At 33.0% G+C, this 15134-nt stretch overlaps 1 protein-coding gene and 1 pseudogene across 1 annotated transcript; both read right to left on the bottom strand.

The window, feature by feature from the left end:
• Positions 1-3476: 3476 nt before the first annotated feature.
• On the bottom strand, positions 3477-5631 carry LOC144551807 (pectinesterase QRT1-like). Its single transcript, XM_078299918.1, has 5 exons — positions 5342-5631; positions 4804-4993; positions 4448-4654; positions 3818-4053; positions 3477-3645 (listed from the first exon to the last, which is right to left on the bottom strand). Exons 1-5 carry the CDS (start codon positions 5629-5631, stop codon positions 3498-3500), a joined length of 1071 nt encoding a protein of 356 aa, XP_078156044.1. The 3' UTR covers positions 3477-3497.
• A 2404-nt stretch (positions 5632-8035) lies between these two features.
• Positions 8036-13587, bottom strand: LOC144551370 (pectinesterase QRT1-like; annotated as a pseudogene).
• Between the last annotated feature and the right edge of the window lie 1547 nt (positions 13588-15134).

The raw sequence follows: 15134 nt of genomic DNA, 5'->3' as shown, positions 1-15134 counted from the left end.
CAGGTGAGCAATAGTTTTTGTAAAAAATATAGCTATATTATTCGCTCTTTTTTACTGAAAAAATGTTGTAAAAATATGTTTAAATCTTAGAATAATTACAAAAATATGTCTCATACTCTGAATTTTTGCTCATCTTATATGAAGTTTTCTGACTCTGCCTCTAATCATGAGCATGATAATAACAATATGTATCTAATTTATTTCGTTTCACTTTTCAAATGGAACTGGTTAAGTTTCTGAACTAAAGACCAAAAAGCATGGAAAACGACAACATGAAAAAAAAAAAAGAAAAAACAGATGCCTGTGAAACCAAAAAGAAAATTTCACAACAAAGTCTTCTAAAAGTCATCAACTCATTATGCAGATGTTTATAATCAGTTCACACATATACAAAAGAAACAACCCAATTGAAGAACCTTATTTGAACTTTTTTGCAGAGAAAAGACAACTATTTGAAAGGTTTTCCATTTGACATTCTAAAAGGTTCTGAAGCAGAGACCTAACAAATTAAAATTACTTTGTAGTTAATCCTAATAGTTCCGGTTCGATCAAAAGGTCAAGAGGATTATCTGGCCTTATTTATATATTGCTCGATATTCATGAGTTTACAGAGAGGAAGAGGAAGTCAAGAGAGAGATTGAATTTTGTAAATGTGTAGCAAATCCAAATAGCCACTAGTCTAACAATCCTAACTAATATCTCCATTAATCATCACCTTTCTACTATCCTATACTAATAGTGATATCATGCATGATGAGAGTGCTGAGACTGTTTGGTGTCATTTGATAATAACTATATACATATCTACTAAAAAAAAATTACAGTATTCATAATCCATACCCATAATAAATTATATATAGTAGTTTTTTCAGGAATAAAAGAGAGCTCCATAGGAGAGTATTGCTTCATAATCAGTAATTTCACTTGGAGCTGCCCAATAGTCAATTCTTTTCTTTTTTAGGCAGTTTCTGACAAATATCTCAGCGTCATCCGACTGTATCTAACAAATTCAAATCAAAGTGGAGAAACTGAACCCGGGTTCTTTAATAAATCACACAGTAATTTTAGTGTGCTTGTGGATTACCAGTGCTCTTTCAATATATATATATACTTGCAAGTAACGCTTTTTCTGGGCGTGTGCTTCAGTTCTTGCTGCTATTACTAAGCTGTTGAGACACACAAGTAGGATTAGGAAAAATGGAAAGGCTAATTATGCTTTTTTTTGGCACACAAATCCTTCCAATCATTCTAGCCTAGCTGCTCAATATCAGATGCAAACATAAAAAAATAAAGCATGTCATTTCAAGTAAGCAGAATTTTGGGTGTTCATATAAATGTACAAGGAATATTCAGTGTTATTTTCAAATTTAAAAAAAATTGGTTGGGCGATTTTTTGTAAACGAAATTAGATGCTTCATGTAAGTATCTACAAATACAGCAAATTCAGGTATTTTTATAAAGGTAAACATATTCTGATATTATCAGCACAAATTCAATTAAAAAGAGATGTGCATGCAGTCTCAGAGATTGCTACTGATGGGTCCGTTTGTTAAAAATGAAATTTCTGTGATTTAGATGAGAATTTGCCAATAAAAAATGAAAATAAATGAGGAGGAAAAAAGAATAGAGAGTTGTTTTTTTTATTCATCACTCAACAGTCCTACATTCTTCTTCACCTCTATGTACAGGCAAACCCCTTTTCTGTTACAACTTAATTTTTAAATAAATAAAGAGAAATTGTCACTAAAATGAAAATCAACAGTACAAAATTGTGGCAATTGTCTAAGGCTTTAGGCTGAGTGTTGCCCTTCCTTTTTATTGATTTTGCTTTCTTCATCTTCTCCAGTTATCGCTCTGCTCTGTCAGGTCCACCAGTCAGGGAGTTACTGAAGTCTGTGTATTCGAAGCCGACGAACGGTCCCAACTTGAGTTAGGAAGATATTTAACTCTAACAAGCAGGCCCCAATGTTCAGGTCTATTAACACCATCTCTTTCTTGGTCTCTCTGTTCAGCGGCTTGTGTGTAACCAAACTCATCCATTGCCTTGTTCTCCTTTTCTTAACAATTTATGAGGTCAAATATGCTCTTTTCAAGTTCATCCACAAATTCTAATGTTCTAGATTAGAACAGAACGATTGGGAAAAGAAAGGACATACAAGATTCACATATAAATGCCCCTCCTCAATTCTGAACCGGGTCAGTTTGGTCGGTTTGTTCTAAATCTTACTGTACAAACTAAAATAGTAAGGCCTTATTTTCTTTTCAAAGAAATAGCAGATATGAACTCTGCTCCTAGCGCCAATTGCAGTTGGAGAGAACGATATATCCGAAATTTTTATTATACCCTTTCACGAAAAAAACATAAACCAAAACACCCCACATTATGGGTTCCACATTTACCCGAGACGCTAAGAGAATCTGCGGCCCATTTAAGGAGAGGGGGGGACGCATATTGGCTTAGAGGTCCTCAAAACTAAAATATATTTCATAATACAATGCATTTTTTGGATTTTTGGGGACCTCTAAGTAGGGGTGTCAATGGGTACGATACGGGGAGGGTGGAACCATTTTCATACCCATACCCACTAAGAATTGACCTTACCCATACCCTACCCATACCCGTTAAGAATTTGTCTTACCCTACCCTACCCATACCCGTTATGATTAACGGGTAACGAAACGGTAGTGGGCGAATAACGAAAATACCAATATAATGGTTCGGACAGCATATGGTCAATTTTGTCATTTGTTACATTCTTTCTTCTAACATTTCATTCCATCTCATTCAATTATTAAATATATATATTCATAGTATAACCTTGAGAAAGCTGACATGTAATGCAAAATTTAGACGCTAACACCTGAGCTGACATTAATGGATTACTTATTTAGACCAAACAATATATTATTGCCATAAAATAAGGTGAGGATATATTTTCTTTGAAACATGGAATATTTTCATTTGTAGAATTGAGAAAAAGACAATAACGATGAATAAGGAAGAAAACAAGAAAATGAATTCGTTGATATATATGTCTCTAGCGTTGATACATGCATACAACAATATGAAAAGAAGAAAAATAAATAAATTGGATATAATATTGATATATTTATATATAATATATTTCATATAATTACCCATTACCCAATGGATACAAAATAACCTTTACCCGTACCCATACCCGTTTATCTAACGAAAAAAAATCTTTACCCATACCCATACCCAATAAACTAACGAAAAAAAAACTTTACCCATACCCGTCTTATCGAATACGATACGGGTAGGGTAAACGGGTAAACGGGTGTCATTGACACCCCTACCTCTAAGTCAAGCTGCAGCCCCCAATAAATGGGCCGCATATTTACTTAGCGGTCCGAATAAATGTAGAATTCCCCATATTGTTGGGTGTTTTGGTTTATTTATTTTTTTATTATGGTATAAATAAAAATTTCGGACCATATATACAATAATACAACGCAGCCTAAGTTGGAGAACACTACAACATGAGCCACTCATTTCCGTTGATGTAACCTTGACTCATGAAAGGTTGTGCCTCTTCATATGTTAAGGATTTCGCCCAGCTTACTCTATTCCCTAACTCAGCACCAGCCCCACTGCAGCTATACTCACCAAAGTATGCAGTACTGTGCCACATAATTAAAAAAATATATATTATTTTGGTTTAAAGGGCTTAAAAGAATGAATCATTTCATAAGAAAAAAATAATTTGTGATATTGGCCTAATCATACACTCGACATGTATTTTACAAATCTGAGCAAATGAATGTTGTTTGGCAAAAGATAATGCATTCATACCTTCTTCTAGAGACATCATTCCAGTCACTCCATCCATCAGGTCTAACAATGCCATCTATCCTACAATAGGCATAGACAACTCTAGAATATCTCCCCCATGCACGGGCAAGATAATTCATTCCTGACCCCAAAATCCGACTCTTTACAAAAGAGAAACCTGTGTCTTCCGTAGGAGAATCTCTCTGTGAAGCAGCCACTGCACCATAACTTGTTGTCACCACATTCAATGTGCACTCCTACACCAATTTCAAATCTCAAGTTAAATAATATTGTTCAAGGTTGAGGCTAATTATGTACCAGAAAGGATTCAAAGCCAACCAATCAGTACCAGTAAGGTATTACTGGATGCATAGAGTTACAGGTAATAACCAACATTGCATGAGAAATTATGATATACTGAAATTAACTGTACCAGTAACGGCTAGTCCATATCAGTAACTGTAACAGAATAGCGTGCATCTACTAGCATTTAAATCTACTCTATGAAATTGGACAGGTAAATTAACAACAACATAATTCTATATTTAGTAGCTGAGACAGCTGCATTATAATAGAATTAAAACTAAAAAGATAAAGAAAAGCTATAAACAGTACATCATATCAGAAAAATGTCATAGAATGAAGCAATACCTGATAGAGAGACTTAGCATTGCCAAAGATAAAATCAATCGATCCCTGGATAAAACAGCGAAAGAAATAGTGCCTCCCTTGGTTATCAAATAGTGTATCTTGAGTCCCCAAAATTTTGCTCCGGTACAGCATAGCTTTGTCTCCGGACAGCCTCAGTGCCACTGCTTGCTCCCCTTCTGCTCCCGGCACTGCCACTGGAGCAGAGTTCTAACAATAAATAAGTTAACTATGTCAGTTTAACAAACAAAAATATTATTCTCTTGACCTTATTTAGCATAGAATTACCAAACAAAAGTAAGTTAACCTTCTTGGTGAAACATCATCATCATCATAAGACAAATTAATTATAGAATTACCTCAAATACAATCTCTTTTGCACAGAAATAATCTGCTTCTACTGCAAAAGTGGCTGAGCTATATGTGCCAATGGGATTCCCGGTCGAGTCAAGATCAGAAGCTTTTGAGTTCCATGTGATTTTAGTATCTCCTTGTCCGGTTCCAATCAAGGAAATGTAAGGCTTTGTTATCGGTATGATCACCTTTTCTCTGAATGAATTAATCAACAATTAAATAAGTATTAATAAGAATAACAAAATAATAGATGTCGTCTTGAAATTAATAAACAACTATTTCTTTGAAATTAATTTGGTCTTATTTCAGCATGACTTTTCCAATAATAAAAAGTAAAGATAAATTATAACAATGAAAAAAAGTAACGAATAAATACATAAATCAAATAAAAGACATTACATCAGAAACTTGATGCACATAACCTCGTTTATCAAGAAAATGAAAAAAAAAATCTTGATAAAAAAGATTTTTCCTCAGAAAAAAAATCAATAACTTTTAAAAAACTTTTACAATTCAAAACAGATTAATATTAAAGGAACTTGCCTATAAATCCCCGGGTAGATTAAGATCTTGATTCGCTCTGAATTACCATCTGACACCATGTCTATGGCGCCTTGCACCGTTTCTGAGTTGCCCTGGCCATCTTGTGACACAACTATCATGCGGTTCCCACGCTGAGCTTGGTTTACAGCTTTAGACGTATAATTTGAATTTGATATTGAAAAGTCGTTCCATGTAATGAACTCTCCATATTCCTTTACAAAAGCGGAACTGGTTTGTATGGTCGCCAAAATTGTAAGAAGCGCAAGTATAATGTGAAAAATCACGGCCATGATTGTAAGAAGCACTAAGAAGCACAACTAAGATTTATAAAATATTAGAGAAACACAATGAATGGAGATGCAAAAAGTTTTTTTTTTTTTTTTTTAAGGTCGGAGATGCGAAAAGTTATATATAACCATCCAGCACATGATAAATTTGACTTGCTTGGCTATTTACACAATGATTTAATTTTTATATTGAGCTTATGTCTATTTTATATTGAGCTTATATCTATTTTTATCAACCCTACTTGATTTAATATTGTCTATGGACTCAGAGTTATTCTTATTAGTTATTTTATTTTTATATGCTCTGTTAGGTTATAATAGGTTTTTTTTTTCCCATAGAATTAAAGTGAAGATTCAATGGTGTTTTTTTTGGCTTTATTTCTATTTTTTACTAAGCACACTCTTCGTTGACTCAATATTTAGCTCTGAGCAGTTTTAATTAATGCACTGCATAAATAATAGAGTAAAAAACAACGCTGCATATAACTCATACGTTGCATGAATGATTATTTTTATCATTTCTTAATATATTGTATTGTTATATGTGTTATATTGAGCTTATGCCTATTTTATCAACCCTACTTGATTTAATATTGTATATGGACTCAGAGTTATTCTTATTATTTATTTTATTTTTATATGCTCAATTAGGTTTTTTTTCCCATAGAATTAAAGTGATGATTGGATGATTTTTTTTTTTCCTTTATTTCTATTTTTTACTAAGCACACTCTTCGTTGACTCAATATTTAGCTATGAGCAATTTTAATTAATGTACTGCATAAATAATAGAGTCAGAAACAATGCTGCTGCATATAACTCATACGTTGCATGAGTGATTATTTTTATCATTTCTTAATATATTGTGTTATATGTGTTATATTGAGCTTATGCCTATTTTATCAACCGTACTTGATTTAATATTGTATATGGACTCAAAGTTATTCTTATTCTTATTTTATTTTTATTATATTTCATTTATATATGCTCAATTAGGGCATAATTAGGTTTCTTTTTCCCATAGAATTAAAGTGATGATTCGATGTTTTTTTATTTTTTTTCTTTATTTCTATTTTTTACTAGGCACACTTTTCGTTGACTCAATATTTAGCTCTGAGCAGTTTTAATTAATGCACTGCATAAATAATAGAGTCAAAACAACACTGCATATAACTCATACATTGCATGAATTAAAATTGCTCTGTCAAAATGTTTACCCCTCTTTTTGTCTCCATTAATCATAATTTCTCTCTTCTCCTATATAACAATTACTAATCTTAGTTTAGAAAATGTTTTTCCCAAAGGTTCTTAGTTGAGAAACAGAGAAAGGTAATTTTTGGATAATGTTCTGTTAATATAAAAGTTTATTGTAGTAGTATCAGCACCTAAATATAACCCATAATATTAACACCTTTTAATTTTAGTATTCCTTTGTTTGTCTAGCAGAATCATGCACGCCCATTATAGGATATATATATATATACTAGTAATCGTGCCCGTGCACAGCAACAAGAGCAAATTATGTAGTAGAAAACATTAAGCTTCTTAATAAGGAGGAGATATAATTTAAATCAAATTTGTTTAGAAAAATAGTTAAATACTATATTTATCTATAAGATAACACATGTGAACTCTAGTGTAGTGGTAAAATTTTTGGCATCAACAGAACCCAACTGGGTTCGAATCCTGCCTTCAGCAAAAAAAGAAAAGAAAAAGGGTGTGTGGTGCACAGGCTCGGTCCGCAGGTGCCGTGCGTGGTTCAGAGGCGCAGTCCACGGGTGCAGCGCGCGGGCACTGGAATCATATGCGGCGTGACCAATGCATACTTAAGTGTTGAAGCTCATAATTTGAAAATTTCATCTATGTGCGATCTGGAAATTCAACAGCTGAGCATCATTCTGAAAAAAAAAAAACAGTAAATCAGAACTCTTGCAGGATCTAGACATTAAGCTTTTTAATAAGGATGAGAGATATAAACACTTTTCTAATTCAATTAAATATTTTTTTTTAACTAAGAACTTAGCCATTTCCCCTTGAACATGGCTTTATTTGACTCTTTGAAATAATTATTTAGTTCCAGTAAAGTTATATGCACTTCATATCTCCGATAAAAGTTTTAGTTATTGAGTAAAAAAACATTATCGATTTTCAATTGTGATGGACTTAAAGAAAGATGCTGGATTTAATAATCTTCTAGTCGGAATCTTTGAAACTAGACTAGCTTGGGTTTTGTTTGAAGTTTAGCAGGAAAAAAAAAAAAAAAAAGATTCGTTAATTATTTCGGCTCAACCAAGATTTTAGAAGGTCCAGACGATCCGGTAAAACATCACGGCATTGTTAGCTTAGATAGCAGATAGGATAATTTGGTTTGAGCGGTAATGTTGACAAGTCGGATGGGTTTCATTCAACTCAAATTAATTCACCACCAAACTCTGGTCCGATCGTGACATCTTGTGCATGAGGCTCAATTATCTGTTTATGATACGGAAGCATCTAATACTACATGTTTTTAGTATTAACAAAAAAATACATGATTTGGTGGGGGTTAAATCAGGTCACATGTGGAATCTGACCCAACCAGAAAATTATAGTAACTTGATGGGTTTTGAAGTACAAAAGATTGTTCACAAAATTATGTTAAAAATATTTATATATCACGTGCTCAAAAATCAAAAGGAAAACTAATTAATGTCGAATTAGGATTGATTAATTAATTATAGGAACAAGGGCACTCCATTAAACCAGTAAATCTTTCCCCTTAGCAACTTCCGGGATGAATTAAATTTTCCTCAATCACTCAATGCATTCATTAGTCATAAAAAATACAAGTTAATCCTCTCAAAATTTGACTGATGAATGGTTGTGCCTCTTGGTAATTTAAGGATTTTGCCCAATTAACCTTGCTCCCCAAATCTGCACCTGCTACACTACAGCTGTACTCGCCGAAGTATGCAGTGCTGTGTCAAATAATTCAAAAATGTAAACGTTATTTTGGTATAAAGGGTTTCATAAGAAAAGAAAAATTAATAATTTTACACATCTGAGCAAATAAATGTTGTTTGGCAAAAGATGATGCATTCATACCTTCTTCTAGAGACATCATTCCAGTCACTCCATCCATCGGGTCTAACAATGCTATCTATCCTACAATAAGCATAGACAACTCTAGAATATCTCCCCCATGCACGACCGAGATAATTCATTCCCGACCCGATAATCCGGCTCTTTACGAAAGAGAAACCTGTGTCTTCCGTAGGAGAATCTCTCTGTGAAGCAGCCACTGCACCATAGCTTGTTGTCACCACATTCACTGTGCACTCCTACACCAATTTCAAATCTCAGGTTAAATAATATTGTTCAAGGTTGAGGCTAATTATGTACCAGAAAGGATTCAAAGCCAACCAATCAGTACCAGTAAGGTATTACTGGATGCATAGAGTTACAGGTAATAACCAACATTGCATGAGAAATTATGATATACTGAAATTAATTGTACCAGTAACGGCTGGTCCATACCAGTAACTGTAACAGAATAACGTGAATCTACTAGCATTTAAATCTACTCTATGAAATTGGATAGATAAATTAACAACAACATAATTCTATATTTAGTAGCTGAGACAGCTGCATTATAATAGAATTAAAACTAAAAAGATAAAGAAAAGCTACAAACAGTACATCATATCAAAAAAATGTCATAGAATGAAGCAATACCTGATAGAGAGACTTAGCATTGCCAAAGATAAAATCAATCGATCCCTGGATAAAACAGCGAAAGAAATAGTGCCTCCCTTGGTTATCAAATAGTGTATCTTGAGTCCCCAAAATTTTGCTCCGATACAGCATAACTTTGTCTCCGGACAGCCCTCAGTGCCACTGCTTGCTCCCCTTCTGCTCCCGGCACTGCCACTGGAGCAGAGTTCTAACCCATAAATAAATTAGCTATGTTAGTTTCACAAACAAAGATATTATTCCGTTGGCCTTATTTAACACAGAAAGTAACCTTTTTGGTGAAACATCATCATCATAAGACAAATTATAGAACTACAATTTCTTTAGCATATAAGTTGAAATCGAAAATAAAACCTTATAAGATACCTCTTTAATTTGAAATGACTTCTAGCAAGATTCAATCAATAATGTAGATGTTTTACTTTTTGGTTTACTCCAGTGACTTATGAAAAAAAAAATTGAACTTGTATTTTCTTCAATAAAATATATGCAATACATCTAAAAAGCTGTTGGTATGAAATTAACATGCCATTATCTTGAGGTGAATTTTTCTAGTGATTTTACCACTTAACAAATGCTCTTTGATTGGCTGTTTTATAGTAGGTAAGAACATCTTGTTTGTGTTTGCGTGGAGGGTTGTTTGATCATGTACTTTGTGCTATTTATAGGCCGACACTTAACTCATGGTTGTTTTTTCCTTTTATTTTATTTTATTTTACTTTACTTTTATTTTGCGCCCTAAAATTGTCTTGATGTATCCAAAATAACATGATATTGTGCACGCGCTGAAATTACCTGAGAGGATTTCTATCCAAAATTTCGCTGGCTGCGAAGGGGGAAAAGATTTTGCCAAGTAATTGTGTTAACAGAGCGGTTTTAGTTTCCGGCAGTTCGTTAAATGGTTTGTATGTGTAAATTATAAAGGTGATGTACTGTGTTGAATCGAAACTGCTCTGTTAAATAAAACGCCAAAAATTGAGAGGGAAGTGAAATAGAGCGCCGTATCCTCTGTTGATATTTGGTATTTTTGCGTGACACGTGTTTGGTGCCTATTCGGGAATATATTTTGGGGTCACTAATTCAGTGAAATAGGCTCACGGATTAAATAAGAAGTGCAAATTTAGTATAGTTATATGTGGATTTATTAGAATATATATTTGTACATACGATATAAATTTAGTAAAATATTAAATAATTATATTTTCTTATTTTAATTAAATTTGTACATGTCGTGACTATTTGATGAACAAATTTAATTTATTATGTATTATTAGTTTTTCGCATGAGCTGTGAAATTTAATTAGTACTAATTAATGAAGAAATTTGACATTTTGTTGGTAAAAAAAATTATTGAAAATTATTATTAGTAAAATTTACAAGATAATGATTGTTAAAACGTGTTTTTACGTCTTAGTAAATGTTTTAGACACATAAAATAGCATGTTAGTACATACATGTTGTCTTAACAACTCATATGCTATATACTTGTCATGCAACAAAAACAATAGTTGTGGAAGTTAACGAAGGAACAAAAAAAAATGGTGTGCCTTGGTCGATCGGAACCGTTACGATTAAATATTACAAGTTTAATTTGTTTTCGTCCAAATTTTGTCCAAATTTACGTTGATTTTCACATCCATCAAGCTTACGGAATATCAAACCATCGAATGGCTATAATCACATTACGACGAATCGAAACCTAGACATATCCAAATTTAAAATCATTTATGTTGTATATGTTAAGGGTTCTCCCTTGATCATTTAAAAATTAAATTTGAATCATTTCATGAAAAATCAACCGTTGATTTATAACGTGAAAATGCACTGTCCACATTTAATGACACTATTTTAAGAGGTAAATAATAATGAAATTGTATAAAATTGATATTTGTAAGTATAATTTGTTTAGCTAATATGCTAAAATGTAGATTTTTCTTTTATGGGATTTTGTGCATATAATTTATCTAATTGGCTACTGGGTTAATCAGAGCCCTCTTATGTGCGTGATGAATTGTTATGATTTAAAAAGGAGGCTTCCATTTTAGTAAATGAATTGTGTGGAGATATGTTCTCTTAGGTAACACTGATCATTCAATTGAAAAAAAGTCAGTGTAGACTATACTATCAACAATGACGGTTATATTGAATAAACAGTCAGTGTAGGGTGAGGTAACACTGACGCTTCCCTTAACATAACAGTCAGTATTGGTGTACTGCTCAATACTGACGATTTTATTGAAAAAAAACAGTCAGTGTAGGGTGAGGCAACACTGATGCTTCCCTTAATACAATAGTCAGTGTTGGTGTACTGCTCAACACTAACTGTTTTGTAATAAAAGGGTCGGTGTAAGTTGTGATCAACACGGACGGTTAAAAAAAAAAACAGTCAGTGTTGATGCACTGACGGTTGTTTACAAATGAATAGTCAGTGTTAAAACTCTTCTTATTTACAATTTTACCACGCAATCTCTATACACTGACTGTTACATATTAAAACAGTCAGTGGTTGAGGGTTAGTAGAGATATTTTTTGTACTAGTGACAGAAATAATCTGCTTCTACTGCAAAAGTGGCCGAGTTATACATATGTGTCAATGGTATTCCCGGTCAAGTCAAGATCAGAAGCTTTCGAGTTTCATAGATTTTAGTATCTCCTTGTCTGGTTCCAATCAAGGAAATGTAAGGCTTTGTTATCAGTATGATCACCTTTTCTCTACATGAATTAATCAACAATTAAATAAGAAGTAACAAGAAAAAGATAATAGAATAAGAATAACAAAATAATAGATTTCATGTTGAAATTAATTTGGTTTGATGCTAGCATGAAATAACGTCCTTCTCAAAGAATAAAAAGAGAAGAAAAATAATAGCGATAAAAGAAAGGAATAAGTATATAAAATCAAATAAAAGATACATCAGAAAATACTTGACCTCGTTTTTTAGTGGAACAATTGAATTTGATGCATATAATCTCGTTTATCAAGAAAAAAGAAAAAAAATACCGCAAATACCTGATAAAAATCATTTTTTTCCTCAGAAAAACATTAGCAGGAACTTGCCTATAAATCTCCGGGTAAATTAAGATCTTGATCCGCTCTGAATTACCATCTGCCACAATATCTATTGCACCTTGCACCGTTTTTGAGTTGTCGCTGCCATCCTGTGACACAACTATAATTTGGTCTTGACCTGAACTTGGTTGACAACTTGTGATGTGGAATTTCTTATTGTAAGGTCATCCCAGGTGATCAACTTTCCAGGCTCATCTTCTAGAGATAAACCTCTTTGAATGGTCATGGCCAATAGAGGTGATTAATGAGCGAGTTAGAGTATGCTCATGCTCGCTCATTAAATAAATGAGCGAGTTTAAATGAGCGGATAAATGAGCGAGTTGTAAATGAGCGAGCTTTTAATGAGCGAGTTATGAGCGGCTCACGAGTTATGACTTATGACTCAGAACAAAATTATATAGTGTGCCCACACATAACAAAATTTGTTAAAAGTCATCATAACAAAATTCAACAAATTGTCATAATTCATTTAAATGAGCGAGTTGTTATGACTATTACTTGTTTTGGGTTTTAGGCAGAGGTTTTAGTTCTGCCGATTTACAAAAGAAAATGAATATGAAACTATGAATATTAGTATATTACACAGGATTAAATGTTACATTGTGCTCACTATATTAAACAGGATAATATGAAACTATGCTCACTATCTATCAATCTTAATGAGGCAAAGTTGATGTTACACAGAATTACATAGGATTAAATGTGGCAGGGATTAGATATGACAAATTCTTAATGAGTGAGTTACGAGCGAGTTGAGTCATGCTCATGCTCGCTCATTAAGTAAATGAGCGAGCTTAAATGAGCGAATAAATGAGCGAGTTTAGGCGAGCTTTTAATGTGCGAGTTATGAGCGATTTACTCACCCCAATGGCCAGCACAAAAAAGGATGACAAATTAAGATGCAGCCATGTGGTTTGTAATTGTAATAATTATTGAATGTTACACAATTTAAAAAGAAAACCAAGTGCAGTAGTCAGTGTTGCCTAGAGCAGAGGTATCCAGTGGGGCAGAGGCAGAAACCTGGATATCTACGCCAAATTGCCTCCCAAGTTGCATTGAGCACCTCGTGATCTATCGGTTGAGCACCTCTGAACCAAGGTTGACCAAATTCTTTGCATGTCGTACCATCCCCAATTTGCCATGTCAGGAGACATACCATTTCCTCCCTTTGCTTCATCACCCCTTTCTAGAAAAGAGAACAGCTATATGTCCTTTTAGTGAGCCGAAGTTCAGATCTTTGCATTTATTTTTGTTCAAAATACAAAAAAATATGAAAAATTATAAAATAAGTAAATAGTATTGCATTTTTTTTTTTGAGGAAAGACCGTTGGACATCTGATATTACTTTCTAAATTCAAATTATAAATATTCGTTAGACCAAACTAGAGAAAATAAAAACTAGTACTATATGAGTACCAGTATCATTGAACCTACACTTAAAGGGAAACCTGAATATTCTATGCGTATCAAAAAAGTTGGATACTCTATGTTTTATACCGTGATGTAACGTGACGTGACTGGTTTGCATGACGTGATGTGACATGTAATTTACGTTCGAATGCAGTCACGTTACGTAAATTGTCACATCACATAATCGATACGTGTGACGTGACGTGATGTGACTGAGTATGACGTGATGTGACTGAGTATTCCCGTTATAGCAGCAGTTGAAAAGTTCCTTCAACAACCTTTTCTATTTTCTAAAACTCATCATTACAACATATATTCATAATCAGGTAGCACGTATAAAAATACTATACGCAGGCCTTGCTTTTGTTTTTGTTATATATATGTATGGAATATGGTATTACACCACCATCAGCACGAACAGAGTCAGAATCAGGTGGAGACAGGTGAGCAATAGTTTTTGTAAAAAATATAGCTATATTATTCGCTCTTTTTTACTGAAAAAATGTTGTAAAAATATGTTTAAATCTTAGAATAATTACAAAAATATGTCTCATACTCTGAATTTTTGCTCATCTTATATGAAGTTTTCTGACTCTGCCTCTAATCATGAGCATGATAATAACAATATGTATCTAATTTATTTCGTTTCACTTTTCAAATGGAACTGGTTAAGTTTCTGAACTAAAGACCAAAAAGCATGGAAAACGACAACATGAAAAAAAAAAAAAAACAGATGCCTGTGAAACCAAAAAGAAAATTTCACAACAAAGTCTTCTAAAAGTCATCAACTCATTATGCAGATGTTTATAATCAGTTCACACATATACAAAAGAAACAACCCAATTGAAGAACCTTATTTGAACTTTTTTGCAGAGAAAAGACAACTATTTGAAAGGTTTTCCATTTGACATTCTAAAAGGTTCTGAAGCAGAGACCTAACAAATTAAAATTACTTTGTAGTTAATCCTAATAGTTCCGGTTCGATCAAAAGGTCAAGAGGATTATCTGGCCTTATTTATATATTGCTCGATATTCATGAGTTTACAGAGAGGAAGAGGAAGTCAAGAGAGAGATTGAATTTTGTAAATGTGTAGCAAATCCAAATAGCCACTAGTCTAACAATCCTAACTAATATCTCCATTAATCATCACCTTTCTACTATCCTATACTAATAGTGATATCATGCATGATGAGAGTGCTGAGACTGTTTGGTGTCATTTGATAATAACTATATACATATCTACTAAAAAAAAATTACAGTATTCATAATCCATACCCATAATAAATTATATATAG

The sequence above is a fragment of the Carex rostrata genome, chromosome 3 (assembly GCF_964058835.1).
Source record: "Carex rostrata chromosome 3, lpCarRost1.2, whole genome shotgun sequence".
Classification (NCBI taxonomy): domain Eukaryota; kingdom Viridiplantae; phylum Streptophyta; class Magnoliopsida; order Poales; family Cyperaceae; genus Carex; species Carex rostrata.
This window is presented reverse-complemented; position numbering and strand designations above follow the sequence as displayed.